General features: G+C 55.1%; 2 protein-coding genes across 2 annotated transcripts; one reads left to right on the forward strand and one right to left on the reverse strand.

Annotated features, from left to right (window-relative positions):
- The first annotated feature begins 650 nt into the window (after positions 1-650).
- On the forward strand, positions 651-4,099 carry CLPS (colipase). Its single transcript, XM_045016729.1, has 3 exons — positions 651-752; positions 2,103-2,225; positions 3,301-4,099. Exons 1-3 carry the CDS (start codon positions 666-668, stop codon positions 3,430-3,432), a joined length of 342 nt encoding a protein of 113 aa, XP_044872664.1. The 5' UTR covers positions 651-665; the 3' UTR covers positions 3,433-4,099.
- A 2,929-nt stretch (positions 4,100-7,028) lies between these two features.
- On the reverse strand, positions 7,029-14,734 carry ARMC12 (armadillo repeat containing 12). Its single transcript, XM_045012788.1, has 6 exons — positions 13,066-14,734; positions 10,740-10,888; positions 9,454-9,588; positions 9,009-9,182; positions 8,211-8,282; positions 7,029-7,442 (listed from the first exon to the last, which is right to left on the reverse strand). The coding sequence occupies exons 1-6, from the start codon at positions 13,202-13,204 to the stop codon at positions 7,104-7,106; spliced, it is 1,008 nt and encodes a 335-aa protein (XP_044868723.1). The 5' UTR covers positions 13,205-14,734; the 3' UTR covers positions 7,029-7,103.
- Between the last annotated feature and the right edge of the window lie 735 nt (positions 14,735-15,469).

A 15,469-nucleotide genomic window follows, 5' to 3' on the forward strand; every position in this document is an offset into this window, starting at 1 on the left:
GATTTTCATTGGTTCTCTGCATTCACAGTTCCCAGACAGAGCAGTGCTGGCTCATCAGACCCCAACAAGGTGAAATCATTCCCCGCTTTGTGCTTTCAATGAGCTCGCTGACATTGCCTGTGAGGGACACGCAGGTGCACTAAATAATCTTCGGAGCCTTTGAGAATGATCAGAAAGAGCCCAGAACAAACCGGGTGCTTCTTAGCTGGTACAGGAACCTTGAGGAGGAGATAACAGCAGAGAAATGTCCTGATCCTGCACTCCTCACTCGGGCAAAACGCCCATTAACTTTAGTGGGTATTGTGCCCAAACAAGGACTTCAGTAACAGGCTCTAAGTCCTTGTATGGTATAAGGAGGCTTTACCAACTCGGGGCGGTGAACTACACAGGCATATTCAGGTTGAGATTGCCTGCGTAAGGACTGCAGGACTGGGGCCTTTCTTTGTTACTCTTGATTCTTCTCTTCTATTTCCACCTTCAATATTTCAGAACATGAGAGAATTCATGGGCTGGTGTGGCCTTATCAGCAGAGAGAGGTGTGCTTATGTGATTGGGAGAGGGCTGGTGACGTGAGAGCAGATCTGCTTTATAGCCCTGGGACGCTGCTGTGCAGCTGTTCCTGCCCTGAAAGCCCCAGACGGGTTCTTTGGCTGCCCTCAGGCCAGATGGCGAGCGCCCTGCTCCTGCTGCTGCTGCTCTCCCTCACCTCAGCCTGGTCGTTTTCTCACCAACGAGGCCTCATCTTCAATTTGGTAAGAGGAGGCTGGGAAATGCAGTTTGCCTGGGCCTGATCCCACGTGCACTCCAGGGAGGGAAAGTCTCTTGGAGCGGCGGGGAACTAGCTGCCCTGCGGATGTGCAGGCTGGGGCTCAGAATATCCCGCTGCTTCCTTTCGGTGTTCAGTCAGATTCCTTGGGAATTTCCTGTGTTGGAGGAGAGAGGTTTTCAAAGGCATCTGTTGCAGCTTAGTACTTCATTTCAATTGATTTCCTTCATTCTAATGACTTTATGGGCGTTTCTGTGGCCCCTCCCCATGCTCGTATTGTAATGACTTACAACCCTAGATGGATTCATTCTAACTGCCCCACTCCCCATGGGGCAGGGAATTATCATTCTCCCCATTTTATGGATGGGGAAACCAAGGCACAGAGTGATTAACGGACTGCTTTGCAGCCGTGTTAAGCAATCCCATCTCCCACTGAAACCAAGGGGAGGGGAAGGAGCTCAGCATCTCTGAAAATCAGACCATTGCTAAGTGTCTTGGCCAGAAAGGAAGCTTATGGCAGAGCCAGAATGGAGGTTTCTGGTGTCCCGGTCCAGGGCTTTAGCCATATGGCAATTGCCACACATTGCCTTAACCACACGCCAATTCATTGGGATTGGGACATAAAAGGCGATGGAGCCAGTGAGAATGTGTAACTCGAACCAAGCCCTGGAAACCACAGCCAGGACCTTCATGGTATTCAGGGTGAAGAGGGGGGAACGTCAGAGTCTCGGACTAGGACACTGGGGCTGGGACACGCTGCCTTCTGGGCACATCCCATGCCCATTCTGGGCAGATTTTGTGTGTGTGGAACTGTGCACAATGGACTCACTTTTGGGGGAGGATTCTGCTATTCTTACTCATGATTTATTCAGGGCAAACTACTATACACCTCCCTGGCAGTCTTACTTGAGTCAGGACTGAAGAAAAACTTCAGGAATTGGCCTACAGTGAATTAGATGAAATAAAACTTGGTTTAGACGTGTGTGTGTGTGTGTGTGTGTGTACGCGCGCCAGCGCCATACGTGACTGGCCACCTCAGACAAGGTCCACTTGGTGTGTACGTGCCTATAAATACACACTCCGTACTGAGATATAAGAAACCACCCAGAGCAATTTTTTTTCACAGTCACTTCATTCCAAGTGACACTCATGTTCTCTGCCAGCGGAGACTCACCACAGCAGAACTGGCTTGAGGCAGGGCCCGGCGTGCAGGTGACAGAGGGCAGCTGCAAGGTGTGGCTCCCCGTCTGTGATAGGAAGAGGCACAGGGAGACAGACCTTAGCTCTGGGGCCCTTGGGGGTCCATGCGTCGGCTCTCACTGTGCGTTCCTTCCAGGACAATGGGGAGCTGTGTCTGCAAAGTGCTCAGTGCAAGAGCAGCTGTTGCCACAGGACTAACGGGTTAAGCCTGGCTCGTTGTGCGAACCGAGCAGCCGAGAATCAGGAGTGTTCCCCCAAGGTATGTGGCACGCTAACTCTTGCTCATGCTCCCACAGATGTGCCTTGTCTTTCCTCCTTAAGCAGCAGGTAAAGCAGCTGAGATCTGGATGTGCAGGCAGCTGATAGAGACCCACGTTTGTAAATTGGTTGTGAGTAACAAGTATGGGGAGAGGAAAAGCTCCAGCAGCTTGGGGATCCCAGTCCAAACACCTGAACCTTTGTGGTCCCTTTTCTGTGACCTGCCGATAGTCCCTAGTGCCCTTCCTCCTTGTGCCACCTCCTCGAAAGATCTTGGGTGCCCTCAACACCTTCCATGCAGCCAGGGCTGGATTTTCAAGGCAGGTCCCTCCCACTCTGGGGACATCTTTTCCCATTCCCCCTCTAGTAACAGCTGCTTTCTGAAGGAAGGCTGCATGGCTCCCTTGCCCTCTTGGCAGGCACTTACCTGGTCATGGAGCCCAGCAGCCCCTCTGCGGGGCCTTTCTAATGCCCCACTCAAAGACTGGGCAACTCTGGAGCTTCCCATTTAGCTGCCTCCGGCAGTGGTGTCCTAGCCACAGGTGTGGCTGATGATTTGCTTCCAGACTGTGCTGTACGGTCGCATAGGAAGGCCCGATCCCTGCCCAGAGAGCTCAGGCTGGATGGACAAAGAGTACGGGACAGGGCAACACCACCTCCAGGTCAATACAGGGAGGCAACAGCGGGCTTAGAACGTGGGACCCTCACAGCTAAAATCACGACACTTGGCTGCTTGAGCTAAAGGACCATGTTTCCTACCTGGAACTCTTATCCGGACCAGCCAGTAGAGGGTGACAAAGACCCACACTGCATGAGGTGTGTTACTATACACCGTCACACCCCACTGGCCCCTCCCCTCACTGTTAGGAGCTGGCTGGTTGCTTGCAGGCATCATGGCGGAGGTGGGATTTGAATGCAGGGAGGGCTTTGTGGAGCTGCTCAGGAAGGGTGTCCCACAGCAGAGAGCTGGTTGTAGAAGATTACTGGTTTGCTGAGGCCTTTCTGATAGACCAGAAGAGGCGCTGGGCATGCTGCAATGTGCCATACTATTACCCAGACCTTTGTGTCTCCTGCAGAGCATCTATGGGGTTTACTACAGGTGTCCCTGTGAGAATGGCTTAACCTGTGAGGCCGATAAGAGCATTGTGGGATCCATCACCAACACCAACTACGGCATCTGCCAGGATCCTAGGAGGTCGTCCAAGTAAAATTGGAGTAACAGCATAGGAAATGTTCCCACGCACGTGCCCCACAGCCATCCCCCTCTTCCCACGCACGCACCCCACAGCCGTTTCCCCTTCCCACGCACGTGCCCTACAGCCATCTTCCCTTCCCATGCACGTGCCCCACAGCTGTACCCCTTCCCATGCACGTGCCCCACAGCCATCACCCGTTCCCACTCATGCGCCCCTCCTCTCCACCATATCTACTGTATACACCAGGCACCTCTTCCCATGCTCCTTCCCCACACCTCTCCCTCCACCACATACAGATACCTGACTCGTTACATACTTACCTCCATACCCGCTTCCACCCAACCCACACACTGATCCCTTCTGCTGTCACCAACACCTGCACCCGTCCCTCTCCACTGACCCACACCACACGCACACACACCTACACTCAGTTCTGCTGGAGTAATGCACAGGGATCCTGAATGACATTTGATTATCGGGTGTCCCTCTGTGCTGGGTCTAACAATTCAGAACACCCTTTCCGTGTATGTGGGTGAAACAAGAACGCATCAGTTCAATACCCTCCAAGAGCCATTCTTGTCTCTCCTCCACCCCCCAAAATAACTACCTGCCTCTATCGCGTGCTGTATCTTCAGCTGACACTTTGCAAAAGGGGCTGCAGTCCCCTTCCTGGTGCCCCCTCCTGAATCCTGTTCTTCGTAAGCCGTGCCGCCCTCACCCAGCCTTGGCCCTGACTTCCCACTGATTACATCATTGTCTCTCTTTCCGCAATAACTGACTGGCTTCTCCATGGTGCTGCAGCAATTCTTGTGCCCATCCATGTACCCTAACCTCATCCAGCTGGGGATGGCGGGGCGGGGGGAGGAAGGAGTTCTTGTTGAACTTTCCAGTAAAACTTTTCTTCTCCTGGGGTAACGTGAGATCAGGTGTCGTTCCCCACCTCCTTCAGTTAATGCAGAGGTAGCAAGGCCAGGACCTGTTCCAGGGACCAAGTTACAGGGAGCAAGAGGTCTGTAGCAGGTGGGAAGGGAGAGGCTGGGTGGGAGGTAGGGTAGATGGGACTTCAGACCAACTCAAAGAAGGCTCATGCCTTGGGCAGAACAAGGTTGGAGAGGGATTTCCTCTCTCTGGGTGAAATCCACCCCTGCACATGGGGTATTTCAGGTGGTGCAAAAGCCCTGGTCCAGGGTGAATTTATCTCCTAGACTGATGCTTGCTCAGTATTAGCGCTGGGCATATAACTGCAATCAGTACTGTAGCTGGTTAACTCAGCCAGTCATTCTCCCTGTGGACTATGCGGGGCAGATTGCAATTTCCTCAGATTGAGTCCATCACTGAAATCATTCAACTAGCAGCTTTCTTTGCTCTCCAGCCAGACCTCATCTCCCAGGATGCACCGTGGCCATGCGACTCCCACAATGCACTACCTCTCCTCCCCCTGAGAGGAGATCAGGATGCATTGTGGAAGACTAAGTCCAGTCAGGGAGCCTTGTCTACAGAGGTGAATGGGAGCATGAGGCACCCAAACAACAATTCCCATGAGGCACCGCAGCAGCCTTTCAGAATTGAACCATTTTGGTTTTCCCCCAAAATACTTCAGACTTTGATTTTTATTTCTCTCCAAAAGTCAAATTTTTCAGGGAAAACCCCCATTTTCTGGCGAGCTCTATTCACACCACCTCCTAAGTGGTGTTACCAGAGAGCTCTATGTATGTGTATATAATCCGTAATTATGTGTAAATACTTAATAGATAAGGTGCCAATAGTGGGCAGAGTTCCTGGATTTTGGCTAGCCCCAGGCTGCCAGTTACAGCCCTGCATGTGACCATCTTTGCCCTTCCTGATGCATCAGTGGCACTTATCATTGGCCAGCTGGGTCCAAGTCTAGCAGCCGGGACAGAGGGGTGCAGAGTCCTGCACTTAGGACGGAAGAATCCCATGCACTGCTACAGACTAGGGACCGAATGGCTGGGCAGCAGTTCTGCAGAAAAGGACCTAGGGGTTACGGTGGACGAAAAGCTGAATATGAGTCAACAGTGTGCCCTTGTTGCCAAGAAGGCTAATGGCATTTTGGGTTGTATAAGTAGGGGCATTTCCAGCAGATCAAGGGATGTGATCATTCCCCTCTACTCAGCACTGGTGAGGCCTCATTTGGAGTACTGTGTCCAGTTTTGGGCCCCACACTACAAGAAGGATGTGGATAAATTGGAGAGAGTCCAGCGGAGGGCAACAAAAATGATTAGGGGGCTGGAGCACATGACTTATGAGGAGAGGCTGAGGGAACTGGGATTGTTTAGTCTGCAGAAGAGAAGAATGAGGGGGGATTTGATAGCTGCTTTCAACTACCTGAAAGGGGGTTCCAAAGAGGATGGATCTAGACTGTTCTCAGTGGTAGAAGATGACAGAACAAGGAGTAATGGTCTCAAGTTGCAGAGGGGGAGGTTTAGGTTGGATATTAGGAAAAACTTTTTCACTAGTAGGGTGGTGAAGAACTGGAATGGGTTACCTAGGGAGGTAGTGGAATCTCCTTCCTTAGAGGTTTTTAAGGTCAGGCTTGACAAAGCCCTGGCTGGGGTGATTTAGTTGGGTTTGGTCCTGCTTTGAGCAGGGGGTTGGACTAGATGACCTCCTGAGGTCCCTTCCAACCCTGAGATTCTATGATTCTATGAGCCCAGAGCCAGGACCGACTCTCCATGTACTTGAAAGGGGAGCGAATTCTGCAGGAGACCCTCTGCCCCTCAGGCCTCTTCCTTTGGCAGGGAATAGGAGAAGGGGTCCAGGAGGCAGCTGGGCCCCAGGCCCGTTAGAGCTTTGCTGGTGGGGCCTACCACCTTGCAATTGCCACAGGAGCTGTGGGGCAGGCAGCATGGCATGTGGGCATAACAGCCTCTCTCCAGTCTGCCTTGCTCAGCATTCACCCCATACTAAGCCCTGGCCGTGACTCCGCTTTGAGCCCAAGCCCCGCTTCTGTCCATGCACCAATCGGTCTGACTTGGGTCAGCCAGCATGCAGGCCTCGGCACCTAGGACCCAGCTAGGGGGTGGGTCAGAGCCCATGTCTCACCATGACTCAGGCCCAAGCCCCTTCTGCAGTGTGGACGCAGCTTGAGCCACAGACCCGAGTCAGAAGGTCTGCGTGGCGCAGTATGGCCGCGTGGCAAAGCTGCAAGACCCGGATCCGACAATGACCTGTCTGGTTTTACAAGGCAGTGTGGATGCTCAAGTGTGGGCTTGGAAACATCATATCCCCAAGCTCAGATCCCACCACTCTGGGCATAGAGGCCTTGTCTGCCCTGAGGGTTTGCCCCAATTCCAGTCACCTTGTCACAGTTTACACTTACCTGGTTTCAAGCAGGGGTGAAGCCCCGCCCCCACCCCCACGGTGCGAATAGCAGCTTTGCCTGTCTGCACTGAGGGGTTGCAGTGACGGCTGGAAACAGGGCAAATCCCCAGCCTAACTAAGGCCTGAATTTAGTTATCAAGGAAGGGGGCAGGGGATGTTTTCCAGGGGCTGCAGTGCTGTGCCAGGAGCCAGGCTCCTGTGAGATCCCCAATGACATTGGATTCTTCCTGGGGAAAGACAGAGACAGACGGCAACAGCCCCTCGCTCCTGAGCTCTTTTATTAGCCTCTGGTGATTCTTCTAGTCTGATCTGGCTCTACCCCATCCCCGTCGTGAGCCAGCTCAGGGGTTGTCGTCCTCATCGAAGTAGGAGCAGTCGATGCGCTGCCTGCTGAATTTGGCCTCCTCCTCCTTGCAGAGCTGGAGGCTCAGGATGACCTTGCAGGCCTGGATCTGCACCTCCTCCTCCGGGTGGATGATGAGGGAGAGCAGGCGGTCGGCCAGGTGGGAGTCCTCTCCGAAGAGCGCCTCATGGAGGGACAGCTCGTTGTACTCCCAGTGCACCGACTGGTACTGCGGGGTCAGGCGCCCCTCACTCAGCTTCTCCACGAACACCAACATCTCATAGAGCAGGTTGCCAGGCAGCGAGGTGTGGAAGAGGTTCAGGAAGTCGGGGTGCACCTAGGGGCCCACGGATGGTACTGCTATGGGCTGAGGTCATCTCTGCCTCCCCCACATACTTCCCTCCCATGGCTCTGCCAGGTGGGAATGTGGGAGGGAGGGTGGAAAATCCCTTCCCAAAGACAATGCACAATGTCCTGAGGCTCTGGGGGGATTCTGATCTAGCCAGGGCCGTAGATTTCTGTTCATCCTTGCCAGCCTCGAAAGAAGGAGCAACAGCAGCAGTTTCTCTGTGCTTGAGTCAGATCCCTGAGCCCTGCCCAATGAGTGTGGAGCGTTCTCAGGTGCTCGCTGTCTGCTCCTGCTGGGCTTGAAACGCTTTGAGATCAGCTTTTTGGGGGATCCCAGACCCACCCGCCTCTTGATGGAGAAGGATGGGGCAGGAAAATTAAGGAGGTGTCTACGAACCTCAGCAGTTCAGTTCCAGGGCCTGGAGCAGAGAGTGGGGGAGAGCTGGCACGCAAGGGGGGGCAGGGGGGAAAGCGCTTTGCTGCCCCGCCTCACGTTAATGCCCCACATTAACGCTTCCAAGGGTATTCAGCCTGGCGCACAGTCCCAGAGGGGAAACGTCAGCCTGGGCAGCTGAATTCTGGCAAAGTCATAAGCAACTGGGTCTTATAAGGGGCAAATGCCAGGCACAGCCTGTGCCACCTATAATAGAGGACTCCAGATGGCCCCGGCCTTGCCTCCTCTGTGTTCCCTGCTCCCATCTGCCCCAGGCCCAGCTCCTCAAGACACTCCCAGCCTTGCTAGCAGGCTGGCCCTTACCTGGCAGTTCATGATGTCATACAGAAGGTCTTCTTTCTGGGCCAGGTTGCTCAGCAGCTTGAGCACCTGCACCTAATGAAACAGGGCAGGGTGTCTGAGCACATGACTCAGGGAGGAGAATGTCACGCTGGGCCCCGTCGCTGCTGAAACAAAGGTCAGTGTCCAGCAGGAGCCGCTGAAGGGAATGAGGTGGGAGAACTCACAGCTGCTCACTCCAACCCCAGCCTCTCCCAGCAAGGGGCACCGTAGGGCATGGGCCTAGGATCAATGGCTGTGGGGGAGCTCCCAGCTACTCCAGTCCCAGCCTCACCCAGCAGGGGGCGCTGTAGGGAATGGGGCAGGAGCGCTGACTATGGTGTGCTCATGGCTACTCCAGTCCCAACCTCTCCCAGCAGGGGGCGCTGTAGGGAATGGGGCAGGAGCACTGGCCATAGGAGAACAAGACCAGCCTAGTGGTCTGAGCTCAGGATTGGGAGCCCATGTTGCCTGCATTCCAAGCTGAGCTGGGAGAGGGACACACGGTGTGGGTTTAGACAAGTCCCAGTTTCCCATCTGTAAATCCGGTCTGAGGGGTGAGGTGAGTGGAGTTAATTAGTTAGTGCTTGTAAAGCCCGTGGAGGACCAGTCCTGTGTACTACTGGCAGCGTGGCAGAGTCACCCAGCGGCCCCCTTAGGGAACAGCTCGAGGGCAGGGTGTGGAAGGAGTTCACACTGACTCCTGACCCAGACAGGGACTCCCCATCCGTCATGGTGCAGGAGCTCCTGGCTGGAGGAGAAGGAATGCCCCCATTTCTGTACCTGGGTCAAAGGGCTCCCCGTCTGCAGGATCTCCATCAAGGAAGGTATCATCCGTCTCAGGAGCAGGTGGGTGTGATCCGGCAAGGGCAAGCCGTTCAGCAGCCTCAGGCCAGCAATGTGCAGCTCCGTGTCCCAGATGGTTGTGACCAGCTCCAGGATCTTGGGCACAAACTCCTGCACGGAAAGACAGAGCAGCCCCGTGGCTGGTCACCCGACTCCACAGGCCTGGGGCAAGTGCAGCCCCCTAGCCACGCCCTCCAAGGGTGCCTGCTACTGGACTTTGTGCGACTTTAAAGAAGGATTCCCACATGTTCCCTTCAGAGAGAAAGATCAGCACAGGCAGAGAACCGATACAGCCGACCCCAGAGGCAAAGGTCTGAGGGGTAACACTGAAGCCAAAGGAGTCCAGACATATCGAGTGAGAGGCAGAGAGGGGAGCAAATACCTGGATTTTAATTTTAAATTTCCGGATACCAGCAAACGCCTTGAGGGCATTTAACGCCTGGATTTTGATGCCTTTATCTTTGTCATCCAAGGCTGAGGCCACCTGTCTGATGTCCTCATAGGTACAGGCTGAGGCCTGGAGAAGTAAGACACAGACATGTGAATTAAAACACATGCGAGGGCCTCTCATTATTTGTGCCCCTAAATGGAGGTACTGGGGGGCTGGGAGCCATATAAGTACCTGGGGGTGGGGTGGGGAGAAAGCCAGCGGAGCTTCCTTTCCAATCAGTCTGCCAATGGGGTGACTAGGCAGTGAGCTGCTGAGCCCGGGCAGAGCCCCACCAAGCCCAGAGCTGGAGCCCTGTTGCTGTCTCTTAAAGCCGGCCATGTTCCAGCCAGGGGACCAACCCTGCCATGTGAGGGCCACCGTTTACAGGGGTGAGGGACAAGAATAGGATTAACTCTGCCCCCGTGTCTGTTCCATCCCATCTCTCCCACTGAACCACACCAGCAAGGACCCAGAGGCCCCTCCCCACAGTGCGCGAGAGGGATATCCCATGTCTACCGCCCTCCTGGGGCACTTGGTCTATTTAATTTTGTACAAGAGATCTAGCAACCGTTTGTGCCCAGCCCCACTAGCTTGTCCCATTCCCCTCTGCTCTGCCGTGGGGCTCGCGTTACATTACGAGGCCTGCGCCACCCCGTCTGCCACTCCACCTCAACCTGCTGTCTGTGGCCTGCTGTGGGGAGTGAGGTGTCTGAAGGCACCCTGGGCTTTGATCTGAGCTGGGCCAGTGCAGCCACCGGGAATAGCTAGGAGGCTCTGTACATGCACAGACGCAAGGTCGTTGAAGCTGAGGGAATTCTGAGCACAGACCTGGGGGGTGCTGGTTTCCAACAGGGTCCTCCCAGAGTTAGAGAAACTACGTGATAAGAAACCGGCCTCGCTCTGGTAATAAACATGAGAGCCAAATCCTCAGCCCCTTCAAACTCACACAGTCCAGAGCCAGGCTTTACACCTGGTCCCAGCTCTCCTTAAACAGCATCTCTGCCTGCTCGGCCCCATCAGGGCGAGATTCTTTGGCACCATGGAACAGCAAGCAGAGTCCCCTGAAAACTCATTGAGCCTGTGATGCCAGCTGAGGTCAGAGGCTGGCTCGGGAGTTGCACCCTGGTCCTTCTTTCTACCTTCCACCTTCCACCCCGACCTAGAATCTCTCTTCCCCCAGCACCCAGCAGGTTTGGAAGAATCTCTGATTGAAAGGACCGGCCTGCCTTTGCTCTCACCTCTGACTCCAGCAGGTAAACGCAGCGGGTGATGCTGTGTAATATCATGCTCTTGGCGTAATCGTCCTGCTTCTGGTTCAGGGAAACCAGGAGTCTTCGCAGCTCTCCGGAATCTTTCACACCAAAATTCCCAGGCTCTATGGCGAGTCCTAGGAACAATCACCCGGCAATAAGTCACCAGTGCGGAGGGGAGGGCACGGCACAGGGAGCAGAGTTCACCCCCTGGAAGCTGGTGTGAAGCCACCCAGCCTGCAAGCTGAGCTCCAAGAGGAGAGCAGCCAGGGGAGGCTTTTAATACCATAAGGCAGTGTTGCCTAGTGACTGAAGCACTGGCTGGGGACTCAGGAGACCTGCATTCTATTCCCAGTTCTGCTGCTGGGTGACCAGGGGCAAGTGATTTTGTTGCACTGTGCCTCAGTTTCCCCATATGTAAAATGGGGATAACGATACTGTCCTCCTTTGTAAAGCACTGAGAGATCTATTGAGGAGGGTGTTATTATTCTGAGACAGACAGAGACATTTCCTTGCTCAGCTCTTGGGCCACGTGTGACAAAGCCCAAACCCAGACAAGGCCAAGGGGTCTGGTTGGCCAGAAGCTTTGCCATGGTTCATGGACCTTTCAGGCAACCTCAGCACATGCACTCCCCTCACGCCCCAGGATTTAGCATCTCTCCCAGACTGTGCAATATGCTGTGCTCCCAGCTGAGTTTTGCTCTGAGTTTTCAGGCTGGCTCTGGGGGTGCAAAGACCACACAAGCCAGACCCAATAAAACAAAGGTTCATTGACTCCAAACAAACTGAAACTGAAGCGTCCCACAGGCTGTGGGTCCAGCAGGGCAGAGAGGGCGAGCAGGCGTCCCTGTTCACCTGGGCCATCCCTGTCTCCCATCCCTTTCAACAGGAATGGGGATTTTGTCCCTTTTCCACCAAGCCCCTGAGCAGTCTGATCATTTAATGCGGAAAGGAAGGATTCCAGGAGAGAGCCACATGCACAGGGCACCAGGCTGGCATGTAGAAGGGGTGAGGGGAGTTTATGCCATGAGTTCAAGGCAAACAATCCAGCCGTTCAGCCCAGTACTCAGCCATGTGTCCCGTTGGGGAGCTTGACCCAGGGCCCTGATCCAGTTCTCCCTCCCAGCTCCCCAGAGTGAGACGCTGTGCCCACCGCCTCTCCGTGAGTGAGGCTGTTCTAACCTGCTGCGGCACTAGAGGTATCCCTGCCGCGATGGGTCGGAGCGTGCACCGGTGGATGGGAGGTGGACAGCAGTGGCTCACCATGGCCCAGCGCAGAGGTTTAGCATTACAGCAGGGAAGGGAGAGCCTAACGCAGCAGCCAGCGAAGCCTGGAGAGCCGGCGCTGGCACCGGTACCGGCACTGGCCTCTGCGAGGGAATGAGACAAAGATCCTCCTACAAACCCTCAGGGCCAGCAGTTTGGGAATAGCCACGTGCTGCAGGTTTGTCGGATAGCCAGGAGGGGCAGCTTGGCATCAGGCCATGGGATCACGCTGGCAAAACTCCAGCGAGGCTGCCATAGACGGGCAATCCTGTACCAGCCACCAAGGTTACCTGGGAGAGGGGTCCCCCTGCTGGCAGTGAGGGAATGACACTTTCAGAGAGGGGAGCGAGAGAGATGGGCTTTGACCTTTAACGAGGCCTCACTCAAAATTAGGGCAACAAACAAACCAACCAAGCAAAATAACCCAGTGCTATTTAGAATCATGACAATAACAACACAGAGGTGACAGAACAAATGTTCCGCAGCCCGGACTGTTCTAATCAACACTCCCACGGCACGTGCCTTCAGTAAACACGTTGATTGTACATAATCATGACGCTATCTGACCCTTTAAAACTTCCATTCGCCCTCCTGACGCTAGCAAGCTAATGCTAAGGGCCTGAGGCTCCCCTGATGAGGGGGGCACGTATCATTACGAGAGAGGGGCCTGGGCTGCAAAGTTAGCTCTGGATCCGAACTCCCCAGAGGTTGTTTGAGTCCAGGATTTTGGCTTGGACTCATCGCCAATAGATGGGGAAACTGAGGCACAGAGCGGTGAAGTAACTTGCCCAAGGTCGGCCAGCAGCAGAGCTGGGATTAGAACACGGGGGCGCCTGTTTGCTCAAGTTTCCCTCGAGTCCACACCAGCCAGCACTACAGGAGGCTCACGGGGTATCAGCGACAGGAGTAACTCGTCCTTGAGGGCCTGATCCCTTCTGCTAGCCCACTGGGCCGAGCCCTCCCACCGGGGCGAGCTGCTGTCAACGGCGCCTGTGAACGGCGCTGCACCGAGATCTCCTGGAAGCAGGCGGCTGCTCCCACTACTCACTGGCTATGCTGACAGGCTCCAGGCTGAAGGGGGGGCTGTTCAGGCCTGCTCGGATGGTCTTGTAGAGCAGGTAGATGGCCCCGGCTCCCGTGGCCACGCTGAGCATGTTTTTACGGGTGCACATCTCTAAGTACTCCATCTTCTTGCCTCGCTGCCTGGCGGCTTCTGAAGGAAACACCAAGAACCGGCTGGGGGTGGGGGCGGAGGGGGCTGTGCTCTAGAACCGGAATTCCCAGGGGCCCAGAACAGTGGCTTCAGATAGGCCCCCAGCTGGAAATACTCAGCTGCTCATCACATGGTTTGTGATGTCACCAGAGTCCATCATGGCATCTGTGGCACATCTGCCCCGGGTGTGTTTCCTACTGGCTGGGGGGAGGGGGTGGGAGGAAGGACTAACTCGGACTGTGTCAGCTTGGGCAAATCCCTTCCCCTCATCTGTGAAATGGGAACAATGATACTCCCTTTCCCTGGTAAAGTGCTTTGAGATCCATGCATGACAAGTGCTGGGAAAGGGCCAGCACGGGACAGTACAATGACTAGGAATTGGCCAAGTCTAGTTTTAAATGTCTCAACCAATAGGGCTCCCATCTCTTCCTCTGGGAGACTATTCCACTGTTCTCACCATCAGGAAGTTTTCTGATGTCAGCCTCGATGGTCCCTTGCCTCAGTTGGTCCCTTCACTCCTAGAGACACCTCCCTTTACCAGGATTAAACTATTCCTCCTCTCTCTGATGTCTGAACCCTTCATCAGTTTGGAGCAGGAAGGGGCCCTCACCTCAGCCACCCCAGATCCAAACACCTGCAGGCTCTGGGGAAGTTCAGATCTGCAGCAGGGTCAGGATCCAAATTCTGCAGCTATCAACTTTCTCTGTCGTGAGTCTAACTGGCCCCTGAATCCAGCTGTGGATCTGAACCCTGGTCGCTGAGTGGTGGACTATTCTCACATTCCCCCTCCCTTCCCACCTCGGTCATGGGCGGAGTGATGGAGCGCTCGGCCCGTGAGATTGAAACCTTGCACTGTTTGCTGGGGATGCAGCCGCCGGGGGTTGTTTGTTTGTCAGTGTGGGGGGGAGGGGTTGCTATTTTGGGGTGAGAGTCAGTCGCCAGTGTCTTTTAAAGCATATGGTGCTCTGGCCCCTGTGTTACTGTCTAGCACCCCTGACAGGATGCCAGAAGTGCTTGGAGGCAGGAGGGCAAGGCAGACTGTTCTTTCCAGAGAGCCTGGGGGGCCAAGGTGTGTGTGATCTATGAAAGGGGGGCAGTGTTGCCTAGACCGTAGAGCACTGGACTGGGACTCAGGAGAGCTGGGTTCTATTCCTGACTCTGTCACTGGCCCATTGCAGCATGTTGTGCCTCGATTTTCCCAGCTGTAAAATGGGATAGTGCTATTGCCCGCCTTTGTAGAGTGCTTTGAGATCTGCAGATGAAAAGCACCATATTGCAGCAAGGTATTAGTGCAGTCACTGGAAGCCAGCACCTGTGTGAAGAGAGTGTGACTCTGCTACTGCCCAAGCTCCATCTTTCTAAAGGGGGTGCGGGGTTGGGAGCGTCCAGGATGTGTTCCTTGAACCCAAGGGCCCCAGCCGGCTCTTGCTGCTGGATCCCTTGAGGCAGATCCAGCATATGCCATTGGAGGGCAGCAAAGTCCTGGAGATGGCCAGAGGGTTTCCACCAGCCTCCCCACCATCCAGCCTCTGAGGGATCCTCTGGGGCAAAGGCACCATTTCCACAGCGTGCTGGACCGAGTGGGTGGGCTGGAGGGAGACTCCCTCCAAGCAACCTGCCTGCTGCACTGAAGGCTGCAGCACAGCACACCCAAACTCTCCCACCAAACCCGCATCTTACTGCAGATGCTCCAAGTGTTTCCAAACGCTCTCCCAACCCCTACCCCCAACCTCACCCCCGGGGCTTCCCAGAAACAGGAAGGTGCTACCTGGAATGGTGCTGGGCCACTCCACCTGCCCCAGCATGGCCCGGGGGTGCTGTGCTCCCTCAGGTGAGAGGTTACACCCACATCTTGACCCCTGGCTGCTCTGTGCCACAACAGCGGTCTGGGTGTTAATCTCAGTGCCCTGAGAAAACCCCAGCTTGGGCCATGCTCGGCCTCTCCAGGTTCTCCCCAGAACTGGGGGCAGGATTCTTCACTTCCTGTCTCAAACTGTTCAGGAAGGTGGTAGTGCCCCGTCAAACGGCCGTCCCGTCCCACTCCAGAGGTGGCTGCATTTCAGTGGCGGGGGACATGAGCTGGCATATTTGGTCTGTCCCTCGGTCCCCTGGCACCCCGCTGCCAGCTGGAATGTGAACGACTCAGCTGTGTGTCACAGGCCCTGTTCTGTAGACTCTAGTGGGGATTCTCTTGTGGCTGCAGCAGCTGGGGGCTCAGCCTTGCAGAGCATGAGTGGGG

This window comes from Mauremys mutica, chromosome 4, assembly GCF_020497125.1.
Source record: "Mauremys mutica isolate MM-2020 ecotype Southern chromosome 4, ASM2049712v1, whole genome shotgun sequence".
Lineage (NCBI taxonomy): Eukaryota > Metazoa > Chordata > Testudines > Geoemydidae > Mauremys > Mauremys mutica.